Source organism: Thamnophis sirtalis, unplaced genomic scaffold (genome assembly GCF_051295495.1).
Source record: "Thamnophis sirtalis isolate CommonGarterSnake01/CBP01778 unplaced genomic scaffold, rThaSir2_p1.2 scaffold_8, whole genome shotgun sequence".
In the NCBI taxonomy this organism is placed as follows: domain Eukaryota; kingdom Metazoa; phylum Chordata; class Lepidosauria; order Squamata; family Natricidae; genus Thamnophis; species Thamnophis sirtalis.
In genome coordinates this window covers 57,957,982-57,978,086 of record NW_028261388.1, presented here as the reverse complement: position 1 = coordinate 57,978,086, position 20,105 = coordinate 57,957,982, and the positions used below count along the sequence as shown (strand labels likewise).

General features: G+C 36.0%; 1 protein-coding gene across 1 annotated transcript in view; it reads right to left on the bottom strand.

Annotated features, from left to right (window-relative positions):
- LOC106550339 (amine oxidase [flavin-containing] B) overlaps positions 1-20,105 on the bottom strand; it is a 101,794-nt gene that overhangs the window by 6,125 nt on the left and 75,564 nt on the right. Inside the window, exons 6-14 of the mRNA XM_014068235.2 lie at positions 18,275-18,416; positions 17,296-17,445; positions 13,368-13,527; positions 12,234-12,330; positions 10,075-10,128; positions 7,977-8,034; positions 6,827-6,924; positions 2,051-2,162; positions 1,096-1,155 (exon numbers count right to left, since the gene is read on the bottom strand). Coding sequence (XP_013923710.2) covers positions 1,096-1,155; positions 2,051-2,162; positions 6,827-6,924; positions 7,977-8,034; positions 10,075-10,128; positions 12,234-12,330; positions 13,368-13,527; positions 17,296-17,445; positions 18,275-18,416 — 931 coding nt within the window. The remainder of the gene's footprint in view (positions 1-1,095; positions 1,156-2,050; positions 2,163-6,826; positions 6,925-7,976; positions 8,035-10,074; positions 10,129-12,233; positions 12,331-13,367; positions 13,528-17,295; positions 17,446-18,274; positions 18,417-20,105) is intronic.

Here is a 20,105-nt window from a genome sequence, read left to right as displayed (position 1 = left end):
CTCATCAAATTTGCTACTCAATCCATTTTGATGTGGAAATTTTGCTCAATACTTATCGTTTGTTTGGTACTCAACACACAAGCTAGAAATTGTTGGTGTCAGCTACCTTGTGACTCACTATATTATTCCTTATGGGAAAAATCTGGTACTCATCACACCTCCTGGAACCAATTAACAAAGAGTACCAAAGCACCACTGTAATAAAAAAAGATAAATAAACAACCCTAAGTAAAGATAGGGAGGGAGCTGGATGAGGAGGGGAGAAGGTGGGATCTGTTATTAGTTTGTCAGCTATCTCCAATGTGGCAACCCCTCCTCATGGGAGCTCAAAGCCAGCTGACAGAGCCAGGTCTTAAGTTCTTGTGGAAGGTCATGTGGGATGGAGTTAACTTCACTTCAGGGGGTGTGAAAATCATATTTATTTACAAAAGCTATTCAGCAGGTCAAAATAATGGGTGGTTTTTACAATATGGGCTATCACAGCTATTGTTAAAGGCATATTGTTGGTGAGATTTTAAATTGCATTCCTATAATTAACTTACTATACATGTAGTCCTTGACTTATGACTACAGTTGGGACTGGAACTTCCATCACTATGTGATGATGTCACGTTGTAGCTTTTAACAGTTGCTAAACAAATGGTCGTAAATCAAGGACTGCTTGTAGTTCATTTATTATGTTCAAAACAGAGTGAGAACCAAACCATTCCTGTCCACAGCGTCCTTTCTCTAATTTTATGTATTCACATTTTCATCTACATCAAATAAAACATTGCATGCTTACACGTGTCCCAAAGATGCTTCTTCAAGAGGCAACATTTTTTAAATGTTGTACGCTGCCCTGAGTCCTTTGGGAGAAGGATGGCATATAAATCCAATAAACAAACAAACAAACAAATTGGACTTTCTGGTTTTTCTTTGAAGATGTTTCGCTTCTCATCGAAGAAGCTTCTTCAGAGCTTCTGAGAGCTGAAGAAGCTTCTTAGATAGGAAACGAAACATCTTTTAAAAAACAGAAAATCCATTTGCCTCTTGAAATGCACCCTTTGGACAACCATGACCTGGTTGACTGAGAATTTCCATAGACATACTTACATGTGATTCTGGTTCAGATTTCCATATTTCTCCTGAATATCTTCCCATCGACTGTAGTACCTGAAAAGAGGTGTTTTACGTCTTATATAAAAAGCAAGTGATCAAAAGCTTTTCCAATGGCCATTTTAAAAGATATTCTGCTTCTGGTCAAAGTTTGGAAATGATACATTATAGAGACTGTAAATATGCAAATATGCAAATCTTATTAACATAAATGGGAATTTTATAAAAGTGCAACTTCATTAAAAAAAACAGTCAAGACAAGTCAGGTCAGATTCTTTTGCACAATTTTTTTCTCATCAACAAACATGAGATTAGATTCCTCATCCACATAGCAATCCATTCATTTTTAAAAATAGGCTGTTTTAAATGACTAATACAGAATAATGCAGCTTTATCTCCATTTCTAGTATTCAGTTTCATTTTCTCTTTTACATTGGAGATTTTTCCTTATCATCAGCATGCAAGTCATCCTATCACCATCAGAACTTTAGAGTCTTATTTAGCCAGACCAGGATATTCAGAGAGAGCTCAGTGAAACTGCCTCTTTTGATATTCTAATGCCTTTTTAAGAATTCTCTTTTTGCCATTTTCTGAGATTTATTTAAGTCCTAAATACACATATGACATCCAGCTTCTGTAAGTTTGGTTTTAGCTTTTCATATTCAATGCTTTTTGCTTGCTTTTGCCAAGCGCCAGGGAAATCAGGAGATTCAGGTAGTTCAAATGAGAAGAAAGATTTATTTATTGCATCATGACTAATGCTCTGTTTGACTCCTCCCTCAAGTTCATCCTGGTCATCTTATATAGCTTGTTTTTATTACAAGCTTAATAAATAATTTATCTTTAAGTGGCAGTAATGCAAACCAACATGAGGATGCTTTGGGTTGGAAATCCATCCAAAGAATCATCATGAAAACCTAAGTAAAATTATTTGATGCAACAGACTCCCTACCTCTCTGGCTGCTCTTTCTCCAGCCTGAACAGCACCTTCCATGTAGCCACTCCATTCTGAAGCTGTTTCAGTACCTGCAAAGAAGATCTTCCCAACTGGCTCCCGAAGAATCCTTTGAAAGCAAGTGCAGATCATGAAATGCCAAGGGACACCTTTCTCTGATTATAAACAGTAAAAAATTATTCCTAACATTAGCATCTAAAAGCATCACCTATGACCTTTTATTTCTGATCAACTTGAAACTTGCTCCAGTATATTCAGGGCAAAATTAAATGTGGTATTAATTAAATGCAATAAACATGCACATTTCCCCAGGCCCTCGAAACTGTAATTTGCAACAGGGGAAAGAGTCTCTGTTGGCAGAAATAGAAACTTTTCTTTAATGCAGTAATATGTAGTGGGGATGATGCATTATAATACACAACCATGTTTTCCCTTACCCCACTTCGCCATCAATGAGCCTACTGAAAAACTGGCCAAAATAAATTCAGCTCTAGCCATTTCAGTGGAATTGAGATCTTGACAGCCCAAGCCCTATTTGTCATTTGTAAGGCTGTGAAGACCATTGATTTAGACATTCAGGACAGGAGGTTACCCTAGCTCTGTTGTTGATATGTTTTTATGATTGGAAGATGTTCTTTACCTGAGGCACCATGGATTATTGTTCTAATTGTTGGGTTTTAACCTTTGCATCTCACCCAGAGTTATTAGCGTGAGATAGATGGCCATATAATGAGTGGCCTTTCTCTGCTTTCTCTGCAATAAAGCAATATCAAGCCTATCAAGGTTTTGCTGTTATATAGTCCCTGAATATATTTTGCAGCCAAGCCTAGATTGGTGTGATAAGAAGCCAAGAGAATGAATTGCAGTCCTAGCTTCAAGATTTCTCTAAAGAAATCCATCAATTCCTGATTGAAGGAGGTGTAAATTTGGGCTTTTAGCTCTATCACCATCCTTTGATATATTGACGTGATTATTTGACTTCAAAGTACAGAAAGTTATATACTACAGTATTTATACAATTGCATTATATCTATAATTCTGTGTTTATAATAATATATTTTTTCAAATGTTTATTAGAATTAGTATTATCCTTTATAAGTAAGCCTTGACTTACAATAGTTCATTTAGTGACCATTCAAAGCTGCAATGGCACTGAAAAAAAATGAGTTATGACCGTTTTTCACACGACCATTATAGCATCTCCATGGTCATATGATCAAAATTTAGAAGTTGGCAACTGGCTCATATTTATGGCAGTTGCAGTGTCCTGGAGTCATATGATCACCTTTTGTGACCTGCCAACAAGCAAAATCAAGGGGAAAGCCTCATTCAATTAACAACTGTGGCAAGAAAGGTCATAAAATGGGGCAAAATTCACTTAACAAAAGTTTTGCTTAGCAACAAAAATTTTGGGCTCAATTGTGGTCATAAGTTAAGGATTATCTGTTTTAAATACCGGTAGCCATAATATATTACTAAATTGTATTTTTAAAGTGTTAAAGTAAATTTTATTAAATATATGTCCAGAGACTAATCATGTTAAGCTTCATTAAACTTTTAATTACATGTAAATGTAAACAAAATAAAACCATGTCGGGTTTTTTTGCTGGACCCAGTTATTACTTTCTGGATTTTTTTCAAAAGTATGTGGTGTGAAAGCTACATGTGCCCCAGTGGTAGGTTTCAAATTTTTTTAGAACCTATTCTAACCTATTCTGTGGCTTGTTTTGTGGGAGTGGCTCGGCGGTCATGTGACCAGGTGGGCATGGCCAACTTGGAAAATGAGGTGAAACTGTGGGGAAGCCTCTGCACAAGCCCGGGCGAGTGAGAACAAGTTCCCGCCATTATGAAGGCTCTGGGACGAGGGATGGAATCTTCACCACGGGACAGTAAAGCTCTGTCTGCCAGGGGCAGTAAGACCAAAGCCCGTCTCCAAACTGGCCCTTTCTCCCTCTGTAGGTGAGGGACCCAGCTGCCCTGCTGCCTCTGGCTTCCTTCCAAGAGTCTCCGCTCTCCAGGACTGTAATTTGGCAGTGTGTGTGTGTGCACACGCCTATGTTTTCCATGGCGTGGAGCAACTCCAGAGCCCATCCGCGACACCCCCCCATGGAAAACAATTGGAAACGAGGTGGCTGTGAAAGACAAGGGAGCATGACCTGCACGGCATGTACAAACAGCAAAAGAAGGAACAGGGGAGGAGTTCAGCTGTTTGAAAAGCCCCACATGGAACTCCTCTCCTGTTCCTTCTTTTGCTATTTGTACATGCCGCGCAGGGCATGCTGCCTTGTCTTTCACAGTTGTCTCATTTCCAATTGGGGCGGGGATCCATGGAGCGCAACCGCATGGCTTGTTCAAACAGCAGAAGAAGGAACAGGAAGGGAGGATTCATTGGACAAGCCCATGCGCTGCTCTCTCCTCTGACAGACTGGCTGAAACCCACCTCTGATGTGCCCCTCACATGGAAAAAGCTGTGCACAGTTTTGATAGGAATGTTTTTGCAGGCTGATGCTGCATGTAAACAGCTTTAATACTCTAAAAAGAATGATATTCAACTTGATTAAAAAAGAAAAAGGAAACATAACACTGATGATAAGGCTATCTATTTACTACCCAAACACTCGTATAAGGCTGAAAAAAATTATCCAAGAATAATTTATAAATAAGACTCAGTTATCTGATACATATATAAAATTTTAGAAAGAAAAGAAAACATAACAATAGACATGTACAATATCCAGAGATTATATCAGAGATATAATCACAGGACCGATTACAATTTATTAATAAATTGTTTTATTGGTGTTTATAGAAAACTGAGATAGTGGAAATATGGTGGAATTTGAGTTAATAATACTGTTTAAAGATAAAGAGAGGAATATGGAAGAACCCCAACAAGTGGGCGGGGAAATAAGCACAAATTGGGGGAGAAAGTATTATATGTATTGATACATAAAAGAATATATTATAATTATAATGAACATGTTAAGGTTAGAAGTTGGAGGATAAAAAATATGTATTCGTAATTGTATTATTATTGTTAGCACTGTTTAAAAATGTATTGACCTAGTCATTACACTGTCCACAAAATATGTTGGCTGTTAAAGGAAAACTGCAAATAAAACATATACAACAAAAAACCTTTCTTTCTTTCTTTCTTTCTTTCTTTCTTTCTTTCTTTCTTTCTTTCTTTCTTTCTTCTCTTGTAGCTCATATTTTCTTTCTCTCTTTCTTTTTTCTTCCCTTAATTTCCTATTTTTATTCTTCTTTGTATTTTATAAATTGATAAAATAATGAAGTTATGATATAAAAAATCTTTTTCTATGAACTCAGGGAACACACGTGCGCTTTTCTGCTTTAGGGTGTGTTTTTCTGATGTTTTTCAGAGTACCGTATTTTTTGGACTATAAGATGCACTTCTCTTCACACACACACACCCCAAAAAGTGGGTGGAAATGTATGTGCATCTTATAGACCGAATGTTGCCAAAACCCTGGCTACCCACCAGCTCTCACCCTTCAGCCTCTGCCTCCCAGCAATTTGCCTCCTTGCAGCAAACAGCAAACAGCCTGGTCCACATCAGCACAGCCTGATTCAGCATGAGCAGCTGATGGGTGGTTGGATCTGCCTCGCAGAATACCACCGATCAGCTATTCCAGGCTGCAGGGATCACCGTCACCCATCACCGCTGTTCCACCCATCGCCACTGCCACCTATCGCTGCCTCCATGTGCCCCACTTTCTGTCTCCACATGTCCATTTTTTTTACCTCTGTGTACCATGTTTTCGGTGTCTGCACGTCATGTTTTCAGGCCATTCCAGGCAGCAGGGATCCCAGTCTCTGCCACCTATCACCACCCCCTGGAACAGGCTAAAAATGGGGTGCGTGGAGGCAGCGATGAGTGCCACCGGCGTCAATGGATGGTGGGGAACAGCTGATCAGTGGTATTCCGGGAGGCAGATCCAACCATCAATCAGTTGCTTGTGCTAAATCAGGCTGTGCTGAAGCTGACCTGGCTGTTTGCTGCAAGGAGTCAAATTGTTGGGAGGCAGAGGCAGATTCTTTCTTATTGTTTTCCTCCCCCAAAGTTAGGTGCGTCTTATAGTCTGAAAAATACAGTAATCTATCAATAAGGTTGAAGTCCTGCTGAACTCTGAAATTAGCTCCAAATCATTGCACAAGAAGGCTACACTTAACCTTTCATAAATGTTTCATGCATGACTTGCTGCAAAACATATCACTTTATGCAAAAATGATATAAAGCAAAATATTCTGTATATATGGCAAGAGTACAGAAACTTACCATGGCCATAAAAAACAATTATATTTATGTAGTCCCAATATAGTAGTTTTAGTGGTAAGTAAAATAGCAAAGGAATAAATGGATATAAAATCACTGAAATCCATCACTCTTACTGGATCAAGGCATTAAAAACAGTAAAGAATCTAGCAGTTTAATATATAATTAGTATTAATATTTAGTTCCAATAGTAAACCCATTATAAATATAGATTTTGAACTGAAAATTAATATACACTATTTTATAGGATGATACATAAATTTAAATAATTCCTAAATATATTTTCCAATTACAAATATTATCTTGATGCAGGGAGTATTTGTTATCTATATAGTGTATAGCTACAATTCTGGTAAAAATATTTAATTAATTGTGCAATTCTTTACACAATCACCAGAAGTTATATCTATGGAGCAAGTCTTTCATATTCTTCATTAACTCCTTAATCTTAACATTCCTACTTATGATTACCATACCTTCCATACTGAGTCATTATCCCAGGTGGAAAATAAGCTGTATAGCATCCTCCAGAATATTGCTCTTTACACCAGTTCTTCTCTTCATAGTGCACTGGCTATAAAATTGTCATTAACAAATAATAAAAGAAGACAAAAATAGATACTTTACAAAATAAATAGAACATTTTGAATTAACTAATTTCCCATGTCATTTCATTTCAAGGTGGCTGATTCAAAAGAATGTACTTTAATGAGTTGGGTGCATTTTCCTTGGTCTCTAATGGGCAATTCAGGCAGCCGTTCAAAGTAAGTGGAGCTTTCACCTAGGCATTTACAGGACTATTTTATTTTCAGTATTAAGATTTGGATATAAATAATGATGAATGTCAACTTGCTGAAACCAGAATGGACAAATCAAACTAGCTGCTTTGTCAAGAAAATTCCACCTTACACACGAAATTCATTACTGAATATCCATCTGCTTCTCATACTTTAACTTTTTCTCACATGCCATTTTTAAAAATGTAATCATCTTTTTTTTTAGAAAAGAAAAAAATGACTTCAGAACAGGTTCTACTGAAACTTACTTTTCTTCATATGAATATTCCCCACAAAACTATGTGAGGAAGCTGAATATTTATTCTATTATTAAAAACTTCATCTGCAAATCTTCTTATATTTTATATATATTGGATTTATATACTTCTTCATTTGCCTCTTTCCCCATTTCCAGATCTCTTGATGTATGTGAGTGGTTCAAGAATACCTATCAAAATTATCAACTGTTGTATTACTATTTTCATATTTTTGTAAGCTATTAATTTACAATGTTTAATTCTGAAGTGTATTAAATAATCTCTCACATTTTGAACTATAAAATAATATATGAACCTTCTTTGAATGTACACTTATCAGATTCCTCATTTACACAATTTACACAATTGGAGAAGACCCTAGAGATATTTTGACAGTAATAAATAATTACATTTGCCCTCACATTTGGCCTTTTGCTAACCTGGCCTATGACTGAAATCAATCATTATCTTGAAATTTAGCTTTAATTTGGCTTCTCCAATTGTAAACTCATATCTTAACATATCTGCTAAGGTTCATGAATTTTCAATGCTACTTTAAAAAAATCCTGATATATCAGAAATTAAGTTCTTACATGTAAGGCTTCTTGTGTTCCCAGCACCTTTGCATAGAGCTCACAGATTTGTGTTTTCCTGTGAAAGAAACATTAATGAGATATAACTTGCCTCTTTGAAATATCTTTTGTTTTTATTTTAACTCATCTTTTAAGATTTGCTAATGATTTGTGTTTGCAAGGATTAAGGCTATATTGTAGAAACTGCCTTCCACAGTCTTTTTTGTTGTTGTCAAAGCCAAGTCTCAGTAACCATATATATATATGTGTGTGTGTGTGTGTGTGTGTGTGTGTGTGTGTGTGTGTGTGTATGTGTATATATGTATATACACACACACACATACATACATACACATACTGTGTGTGTGTGTATGTGTGTATAAACAATGTCTGCAATTTGCATGTACTGTAGTTGTTAACTGGAATAGACATCAGAATTACAAACAGATCCTTGTATTTGCCTGGGACTTGGGATCATTGACAAAAATCTTACAAATGACCATTCAAAGACAAAAGATGAGGCATATGTCTTTCCCTACCAACAGCTGACCAGTGGGAGTTTCTATGTTCAAAAAGGATTTGACTTGTGCATCATAGGCTGCCTTTTAGCAAGAGTCATGTGCTTTCTACAAAGTAGTTCCACATATGGCTCTTTTTCAACTGCTTGCTCAAAAGAAATATTTTGTATCAATGCATGAAAACTGTAATCCCTATTTAGACAGATTTCCCAAATACTGTATGATTCTTGGGAGAGCAGGGTGGTCTAAACTATGCACGTGACATGGTTGTATGGTGCTGTTAAATATTATCAATAAATCCCCAGTCAGATAATTAATTATGCATCAGACCAAATATTTTTACTCTAGATGAGACAAAATGATCCACAGTCTGGTTTTAACTGCTAATCTTTTGAAATCACATGGTACCATGTGTGTGAGAGGGGGAGGGAGGGAGGGAAGGAGAGGGAAAGAGGGAGGGAGATTAAACCTCTCTTTAACAATAAAAATAGATACATATAAAGAAGTAATATTGACACTGTAGGGAAAAAAAGAACTAATATTAAAATTATTGCTTTTTTCTTGTTTTCCGTGCCAAGCAAGAATTGAGAAAGATATGTTAATATGCTACTCTGTGAATAAATACCATGTAGAGATTTGAGGAGCTTGAAGCTATAAATGATTCTATCAAGAACAGAGATTCTCCTAAGGGTTTTACATAGCAGGTTGGTCATAGAGATGGGTCAGCCTCAATATAATCCATTGGAGAAGAAATTGGTGGTCCATTTCAATTTGTCAAGAAAACTCAATCAACATGTACAAGCAAGAGAAAATAGATAAGATACTAGAACAGGAGCACCTGAGGTCAGAAGATAGGTGCCAAACTACTGGACGAGAACAGATGACTGTGCTTGTAATGTAGCTGGATTAAAACAAAAACAACTTCTGCCTGTTGAATTGGCAAGAAAGAAATGGAAATTCTGATCTGCAAATGTATTTGTGTATTGATACATTGAATGTGAAAACCAAGAACCAAGGTTTGATGTTGTCAGAGCAGAAATCTATTCCTGGTGAAAGGTGGATTATGCAAGTTTGTAGCTCAATACTGAAAAAAGCACCATTATAGCAATAGGCAGTACAAATTGAAAAGTTGATAATAGCCTATTTGTCTAGGCTCAAAAAATTTTACTCCACCATCACAAAAGTAAATAGAGTAAAATGTACTACTCTAACATTAAAATAACTACCCCACAAAATATTTTTAAAAACCATATAAAGAGGGAGAAAAAAACAACATAAATACCTTTGAGTTTCAACGTCCACCTGTATAAAGTTATTTTCCCAGTATTCTGAAATGTCAGTAGGTGGGGAATGGTAAAGACCCTGAGGGTAAAATGTTTGAAATACCAAGTCTCCCATAGAGAAAACCTTAATGTGGAGATATGGTTTTTGCAACTTTGATTTTTTGTGAAGCTGTCCAGATAGAATTATGATCTCCAACAAGCTAGAAAGTAAGAAAGGAACCTCTCCTTGGCTTTCCAATGAATGAAAATGGATTTGGGGGGGGGGGGAATTCTCCCTCTTTTTTATTTCTAGAAATATAAACCATTAAGGGTTCATACCTTTCTTCCTTGGTGAGATTAATCAGTCTTCTACACTTTCGGGCAAGGATGAAACTGAAATTTAAAATAAAAATGGAAGAAATAAATATTATTTCTTCTATCATTTAATCATTTCAATGCAGGATCAATTTATGTCAGTTAAGTTTTAATTATTTCCTAAAACACATTTCTAAAATCTTCAGATTCCAATTAATAACATATTTCCATTTTGCAAAATATGAAGCAGTACTGGATTTTCAATCAATGCTTCCACATTTCTACAGAAGGGGATGTATTTTTTTCTCAATTAAAGGTGAAACCCATAAAAGCTGCACAAAGGCACTATATACAATTGCTAAATAAATATTGTCTGTTATTTGTAACCCACATATGGGTTACAACTTAGTTGGTGATTGTGCTGCAATTATTTTGATCTAGCCTTCTTATGATTTATTTTATTTTTTAATGGAAAACAGAAGAAAAAATAAGCTGTTTTATAAATTATTTAGTGCACATAGTAATATTCTTCATTTCTCTGCCACTTTAAATTAAGTTTGATGAAAAATAATCTGCTTTCAACAGAGAATATTTCAATAAAATATTCATGGATGTGGAAATATTTGAATCTCTTTGATCAAAGGATGGAAATATCTGTCCTTAATGGCTATGAAAAATATCCAGATGCAAATAAGTGTAGATAAACCAGATTCACAAAAGGAATTTGATTTGAAAGTAGCAGATTTGGTAGAGACTGAAAGAAATATGGATCTTATAGATCTTGAACTAACTGAGTGGATTGCCCATGCTTCTTTGAAGGTTCAGCCTGCATTCATTTATAACAGCAGAAAACTGACTGAGTGGATAAGTGGTAAAGGTTTAGGTTTCCCCCAGTGGTTGGATTCAGCCAGTTCGCACCACTTCAGGAGAACTGGTTGTTAACTTTCTGAGCAGTTTGGTGAACTGGTTGTTGAACGAAATCTTTAGGACAGAGAACTGGTTGTTAAATTATTTGAATCCCACCACTGGTTTCCCCTAAGAGGTTAGAAGAAGATTGAGGAATGGAGCTATCATACTTAATTGGAAAACTATTTCATCTGGACTTTTTTGGGTAGATAGATTGTACACCTGGAGAATAGACTTATTATAGTTAAACAATTGATAAAAGATGGTATTAAGAAACAAACATGGATATTTGATCCAAGACAAATCAGTGTTAACTGTTAAGATAATTTGGGATAGATAAGAGCCATGGTGGCACAGTGGTTAGAATGCAGTATTGTAGGCTAACTCTGCTCATTGCCAGGAGTTTGATCATGACCGGCTGAAGGTTGAATCAGCCTTTCCTCCTTCTGTGGTCAGAAATTGAGGGCCCAGATTATTGGGAGCAATATGCTGACTCTGTAAACCATTCAATGCAATAAAGCACTATGGGGCAGTATATAAATCCTAGTGTTATTGCTATAAGAAACCATGGTAAACTTTATATGAGTTGATTACAGTAACAGTTAGTTAACAGCGGGTTTTGAAATTTTAATCTTGCCCTTGTTATTGTTCTACGTTTGTCATTAATATAATAAATAGATGACAGGTTAATAATACACAAATAGAATTAGTAGCTTAAAAATGTTGGGAGCCTTTTTCATAAAGGGTGGGGAACTAATATTGTAGCAATATATTTACAATATTCAATTAGGGGGAATAATACGTGTATATATGTTAGTGTCTCTTTTTAAGACACCCTTTTTAATGTCTTTTTTGTTTTGTGTTTTTTCCTTTTATTTATTTTTTCTTGTTTGTTCCTGTTAAAAAATTTGGAGTTTTATATTTTAAATTTTTTTAATAAAATAAAAAATAACAAAACTACTGAGAAATTGCAAGACAGCTTTCAGTAAGGATTAAATATATGAACATTTATGCATTCTGTTTCAATATTTCTGTGTAACAAACATATTTTTACTTAAACATATAAAAAGTAAAGCATATAAGATCAAGACAATAATTATCCCTATTTAAAATCTATGAGACTTCTTCCTCTAGACACATTTTTACATCCTATTGTATATACTTTTATTGATGAATAGTCATGCACAAGTGTACAATATAATTACAACGGTTACTCAAGACAGTTAATTCTCTTTTAGAGCCTACTTTTCACCCTTCATCTCTGAAGCAATTCTTACCCAATTATGGCTGGAAAGCTTCCATCAGGTTTAGTATCATCTAATGCCAACCCAATTGGGGCACCCTCATCTTCAATAATCATGGAACCACAATAATCTGGGGGAGGGAAAGAAAGGTCCATCCAGGTATCAGTATTTCTACTAGGTTTAGTGAATATGATACTCCTTTAATAAAAGCTCCCAAGTGCTTTATTACAATTATCATTGTGACAATAAGTAACATTTGGCATATCTGCAATTCTTTTGCAACAAAACAAATTACTATAAATAGCACTATGAACTGTTAAGATAATCAGGAGTCGCTGCCTCATAGTATGATCTCACAAAGAACTGTTTCTCCATCATCCTAAAATCTACTCATATGTGGATACTGTGAGTTGAGCTCAGAATCATATAGGTGGTATAAATGATTTAGTCTTAGAATTATGCAGTGATAAAAACACTGGAGGATTATAAGAATGGCTTCATCATCACTGATTTTCTAAACATTACATTTCTATTATGCAACTGTGTTTTTCCTCTACAGTGCATCACAAACATTGTCAAAGATAAGGGGTACAACACCATCTTTAAAATATTCATCAATCTCAAGTAGGTCTAATTGAAATAATTGAAAATAAAAAAGAAAATAAATGACATGTATTTGTATGCATGTGTGTTTGTATATATGTGTGTAGGTTTTTATTAGTATTTTATGTTATTGACTCTGGCTGAATGATTTTACTATACATGGTCTGTTTTCCTATTTTTCTGTTCCTTGCTTGTTTTAAACTATTACTTAATTATTATTACAAACCACTTTTGAAAATGGCAAAATATTTGTCATTTATTTCAAGATCTTGTTAAATTAAGAAGTGAAAGAACTAGACAATAGTACATTGCAGGACAACTCTATATGTGCCCTCTTGAGTTTTTATACCTATGTAGTACCACAAAGGTATACACAATATTATTTTCAATATATTTGCCCTAGGGATATATTTCAAAATTTTACACCAATGAAATATAGCATGAGATAAAGGCATGCTTTTGCACACACAAATCTCTTGGAGAACTTCATAAAAGTAGGAACTGATGCGCTAAGCTGTAAATGCATCATCTTTTTGCCCTGCCCATTCAATTAACATGAAATACCTTTTTTCTTCCAAAATGCATCCTTGTAGTATACTATACACTTGATGACTGACCCCATAGGAATCCGATTAATCATCTGATTTCTCATTGAAGGCAAAGGTGGGTTAAAATGAATCTTCAAGCTAAGCACTGGAGGGATGGCACTAATAACATATTGGGCCTTTAAAAGAAACGCAAACAAAATAGTTGTTACATCACACAGCCACACTTCTGTGGCATGGAAATCCCAGTTATAACAGATCAAGAAAACTGAGTCCCATAATAATACACATTTGGCATGATTGAATTGGAATCTTTGGCTTGTTAACAAGATCTTGTCTTATCTTGATCTCATCTGATTGCTTGATATGCCTACTCAATTCACAAATAGCAACTCAGGGTGGCTCACATACAGTTAATAAACAAAAAATATCTATGTCAAACACAGAAATACACAGTACAGTACTGTATAGCATAGCTAAGGCTAACCCCACATATTCCAAATTCAAAGCCATTACAGATCAAGTTCATCCAACAATGACCTAAAGGAAGCACTACTTTAAGTCTTCAAAGTCATATGGAAGGTCCACACAATTAGGTCCAACCACATCTCATACATTATGTGTCAAGGTATTGATTTAAGAGCTGACCAGTTGCTGCAATGATGCAATGATGTAGTGATATGAATGAGTCAGCAAGGTTTTTTGGCTTATATCCCTTTGAAAGCCTGTATAATAAGAAGATGCCCTGTTAGGGCATCTCTCTTACTGTGTGTTTTCCCTGCTGCAATTACTGATTGTTTGACCTCTGCCTATAGTGCATGTGTGTATAGTATATATTATTTTGTAGATAAGACCACTATTTTATAACAAACCTCTATTTGTTGTTATTGCTCCTGGGTTGTCTCACATAGCAAAGCTATGCACACTCTGTCAGTATGCTGTTCCAAAGGGCAATTGCTGCAACAGTGAAGGCATCTTCCTAGGTCCTGCTAAGTGACATAAAAGAGCCCTGGTGGTGCAATGGTTAGAATGCAGAGTTGCAGGTAAACTCTGCTCACAGCCTGAAATTTGATCCGGATAGGGCTCAAAGTTGACTCAGACTTTATACATCTAGGTCAGTAAAATGAGGACCCAGATTGTTGGAGGCAATATGCAAATAATGCTTACACTGTAAGTTGCCCAGAGAATGCTATAAAGCACTATCAATTGGTATATAAGTCTAAATGCTATTGCTATAATTCTATAGAAAGAATCTGAAACAACCACCCTACAGAACATGTGGTATGGGCAAACTCACATGGTTTCCACATACCATGAAACAATCTTCAATATATTATTTTTATGTTAATCACCATATTCTGCATGTCATACATTTTAATACAAATAAAGTATTTTTAATCATATTTGTTAGATTTAGCAAACATACACCTATTTATATTGAATTATAATCTTTCATTATTTATTTAATCAATAGTTTGATATTTTATGCCAGTCCCCATATTATTTAAGTATACTTAGTAATTCCATCATTCAAATTCTAATTTCCTCTCTTATTATTATTTATCCTTATTATATACAAATGTCTATTTTATTAATCCATCTAGTTTCCATCCTTTTTCTAACTTTAATTATGCCACTACTGTATTTAAACATATTCCCTTTTTAACCATCATCTCTTACCCACTTTAATACTTTAATTATTCATTTCTTAGCTTGCCTGCCATAATTCCACTCTTATATCTTTATTCTTCTGGGGTTAAAATTTGAATAAAAAGAATTTTTTTCACCCAGTTCACCAAAGTCTGCACCTGCACTGTGCTTAGATGTTCATCTGCTTCCTCAGCTTCTTGGCAGCCATTTTAGACTGTCTCTTCTCCATGTCATGGCATAGAGGGGGAAAAGCCCTGGGGGTTCTGCAGGAGAGTTGCGATCTCCCCTGCAACCTCACAGAGCACCCCTCCTTAGCTTTGCCACCCCTATAAGGTGACTTTGACTCCTTTTGGAGCTCACAAACAAGGAGAAGCCAGCACAGAAATGGAGAGCTCCATTCCATGTGCCTGGTAATGCTGTGAAGCTCCACCCCTCTGGGTGTGGCCAGCTTGACACCTCTCACTGGGCATGGCTGACTGGGTGGGCATGGCCAACGTGATGCCACTCCCAACTGCTGACATGTTTCCTCTTTGTACTGGGTAGACCGGGCTGAAGCCACACCGGCCCAATGTTTCCTCTTTGCATTGGATAGACTGGGATGAAGCCATGCTGGCCCGATGTTTCCTGTTTGTATGCATGCCTGCTGGGATTGGGTAGACTGGGCTGAAGTGATGCGGGGTGGCCCCTTACATTTTCCAGGACAGCCCCGCAGGCCAGATCCAACCACATCATGGACCAGATCCATCCCGTGCATCTTGTGTTAGACACCCCTGCAAAAGATGATCTCACAAAACAGCTTCATGTAGATATTAAATAGTAATGGAGAGAGGGTAGAACCCCAAGGAACTCCACAAAACAGGAGACTAGGATAAGATCTCTTTCTCCTATGCTATCAACACCTATTGTAACTGGCTCTGATAGGAGGAGATTCATCACAATATCTCATCTCCCTAACCCTAACTCCCAGTCCAGAAGGATATCATGATCAATAATACTGAATGCTGCTGAGAGATCAAGTAGTCCTGTCAAAGATCATCAATAAGTGTGATCAATGCTATTTTGGTACTATATCTCAGTCTGAAACTGATAGTAAAGGTTCCAGATAATCTGTTTCCTTGAGGGAAGCCTGGGTGGGGTGGGTGGAGCTGCAAACTGATCACTTCTAAACAACCTTTCTAAAAAGAGAGACACTTGATAAATATTGTTCAGTATTGTTGGTGTTTAGCCCAAAGACGAAGCTAGACATTCTCGGGGAGGAGAGACAGTGATTGATAATGCCGGTGTTGAATTACATACCAGCAAAGAAGGCTGACTCCGGAGCGAGGCTAGCAGCTACAGGAGAACTTCACAAAGCCTCCAGTGGCCATCTGCACACTGATGATGTCCCATCAGCTTGAAAGTACAGCCAAAAGCACTCCACATAGCTAAGAGGGGGAGGGAGTTGGGAGCACCAGATGGTGGCTTAGGGTTAGGGTGTGGATAGTGCTGGTAGGTGGAGGCTCCCAGTGCTGACTTTAAACTATTTCAAGTACTCGCTGTGTTCTAAGGCTCTGCCTTGTTACTGGATTTAAAAAAGCTTTTTGTTATTACTGAATCCTGGCTTTTTGTTCATCACACACAAGGCAGGCTTAGACCAGCCGAGAGTTGGATTCAGGGAGTGTCTCTTGAAAATGGGATGAGGCACTATCTATGGAGATTATCAATTATCCAGGTCATGGTTTGTGCCAAAGGTGTTTTTCCAAAAGGCAACTGGCTTTTCTTGTTTTTTTTCCTTGAAAACATTTTGCTTCTCATCCAAGAAGCTTCTTCTTGGATGAAAGAAGAAGCTTCCCCTTTCTGACTGAAAGATGGGGAATGGAAAGATGTATATTCTTTGCAGTCATCTTGTTGTATGAGCATTCAGAAGCATGCCTTCCTCATTTTCATTTTTATATTTGCCATTTTCCCAAGACAGATAAAAACCATGATTTATTCAAATTGATATGTTACTAACAAGTGTCTCAAGCCATAATTTCATGTTACTTTAGAAGGGTTATTGTGTGGAACTATGATTTTTAAGTCCATAGTTTTATTGGTGCAAAGAAACTGGAGTTTATCAAAATAAGAAGCAAAAAACTTTAAGTTCTTATATTGGGACACTGCAGCTGTTTTTCCTCACAGTAACAATTTTTTGTGATTGGAATGCACCCAATTAATAGCTTTGCTTTTATAGAATGTGTGTAACACTTTCATTTCTTCTTTTCCTCATAAGAACAAAAACAAGGGTGCAGATCTTAAAATTCAAATATTTAAATTACCTCATATCTTTCATGGTCCAATGTTTCTACTATGACGTTTCCACCAGTCTGATCAACATACGTTACAGGCTTCTCTAATTTAACTCGTTTTCCCAGATATTCCATAATTTTTTCACTAATTTGTCCAGAGCCTCCAATGAACTTCCTCTCCTGGGAATAGAAGAAAATGTAAATAAAATAAGATAAAATGTAGGGTTTCACATTCTTCACACACTTACAGTTGTGTAATAATTTTGAAAGTAGTAACATGAATCATTTGGAAAGTATATTGGCATTAAGTACCCATTCTTAAAGGATTGAGGCAGTCATCTCTTTCAAAAGGAAACTACTTTCTTCATCTATTTGATCATGTAGAGCAAAGCAAATTGGTACTACATGCACATGCATGCAGTGACAACAAGAAAGCTTTCCAAAGGAGTTTCCTCAACCGTTCAAAGAAGCATATTTTGTGTTTTCTGCCAATTTGGTGTAATGGAACTAGGCTAGAAACAGGAAACTCTGAGTTATAATTCTATCTTAGGCAAAAACTACCCAGGTGATCTTAGACTAGTCACTCTCTGAAAAAGAAAAGACAATGGCAAATCCACTTCGCAAAATATTGCCAAGAAAGCTTGTCTAGGCAGTCACCAAGAATCAAGTCTGAATAAAAGCGCATGCACACACAAATGCAAATCCATTGCACAGCCATTCTCAGCACGCTCAGGATAAAATTTTTAAATAAAAAGGTTTTCTCAACTGTGAAGAAACATCAAGAATTGAACTACAGATCTTTAGAATGCAACATATGTGCTCAATCTATATACCACAACTTTTCAATTACTCCCCAGGCTCAACAAATAAATTGATTTTTGAAATAATGGAAACTCAGTTAATTACTCATGGGGCACCATGAGAGAACTTTTGTGCAAGAGTTGCACAGATTGAGAAGTCATGAGGGTCCAATGCATAACAGTGCAAAGAAATTAACAGTATACTCCACCTGGCCTCCATTGGTTGTTGAAAATATTCTGGCTGTACCTCCACACTGTTTAACATACCACAGGAACCAGAGAGCAGAAACCTCATGCGGCTCAGAGGTAACATCAACATTCACAAACAGAGTACCAAACCTCTTGGCAGCACTACATTCAAAACCAACACAAATAAATAATATTAAATCAAATGAAATACACGTTGTGTTGTCTACTAGTAGACAAAAAATAGTGTGCCTTTAAATCATTTTCCTTGGTTGAAGGAAATCACTACTGTTTATCTTACAACCAACAGATTGATTTATTTTTATCACTGCTTTTTTATTTAAAAATTCCTTTAATAAAACTAAAGTAAACAAAACTTATGAATACAAACTTTTAGAATAGAAAAAAACCACAGAAAACAATAAAAAACACTAATATATATATGAGTCCCAGTCTCCATTTTTCCTCTCAGCTGTTTATTTATTAATAAAGTGGCGCCTTGGCTTTTTACTGCACATTTTGAAGTTTTTTTTTTCTTTTAGTTTGATTCTTATTTTTAAAAATTAATTGACTGGTTGAAGGCTCATTTAGTCTAACCCCTTCCTGAATTTTAATGTTAACTTTCTTTCATTGCTTTACTATTTTTGTGTTGGCTCTGAACTACTTTTGCTTTTCCTATTGGCAACTTTCTGAGTAGTAAAACTGACCAAATCTATACTGCATATCACTAAAGAATTTAACTCTTAAAATGTTCTGGTCTGGATTTTTTGTTTTTTACTTTTTGATGGAACTTTTCCTGTTTTTTCCTTCACTTCTGCATTGTGAGAAATATCATTTCAATGTTCTCTACAACCATTTTGCTACAGTTCATTTATCCTTTTTGTCTTTGAAAGGAAGTGTTTTGTTTGTTTGTATAAGTTCAGGTACAAAAAGAGTCTGCTTTATATTTAAAATGCAAATAATGCACCAGTTTAAGGTTAAAACCTGGTAGGCTATGTTTGCAGAAATTTTTTTTTTAATCTAGTTAAAATTGAAAACTGGTAAAAAGCTTGATGAAATTACCTGGGTTATGAGAGACACATGATATGGATTTTGTAATTTGCTAACTAACATAGTTACTTTGTGTAGAAAGTTAGTGCCCATCCCTCTCCTAGAAGAATGAAATACTTTGAGGAATATTAAAAAAGACAGGCTAAAATATTTTCCCTAAGAGAGAAATAAAAAATCTTAAGGGAGACAAAAACTCAGCCCCAGCTCCCTCCCCCCAGCAGATATTTTTTGCCCATTAAGAGAGACTGGGCCATCCTATCTATGAAACAAAAAAACCTTCAGCTCCAGGATGATGGGATTAAGACATGACCTTCCATGACATAATAGGATTAATCCACTAGCAGCAAAGGTCACCACAATGCACAATCTTCTAACAACACTGTATCACCCAGCAAACTTCAGCCAATAAAACACATGTTCTTATACAGGAACAGGAAGTTCAAGTTCAAAGCCAAGAGTGTTCAGCTGCACCAGAGAATCATGTGCTTGGTAGTTCTGCTTCATCATTAAACCATCTTTCCAATCAGCCTCCAGTGTCTTTCTCCCAGCTTGGAACTGAACCAGGTGAATATTTCTTCCAACATTTGCATTTTAATTTGATTTATTTTCTCTCTTTTAAAAAGATGTTCAGATTTCTTGGCTTTTAATATTACTAAACTGATAAACAAGTTGGAGAATAACTCCAGCTAAGAAAAGGTTTGTTAGTATAAATTGGGGTCTGGTTTATCTATTTGTAAGCTCCAAACCTTTTTCCTTACAATTTATCCCCCTTCTGATGTCAGACCTCATTTTAATAACGTGTGT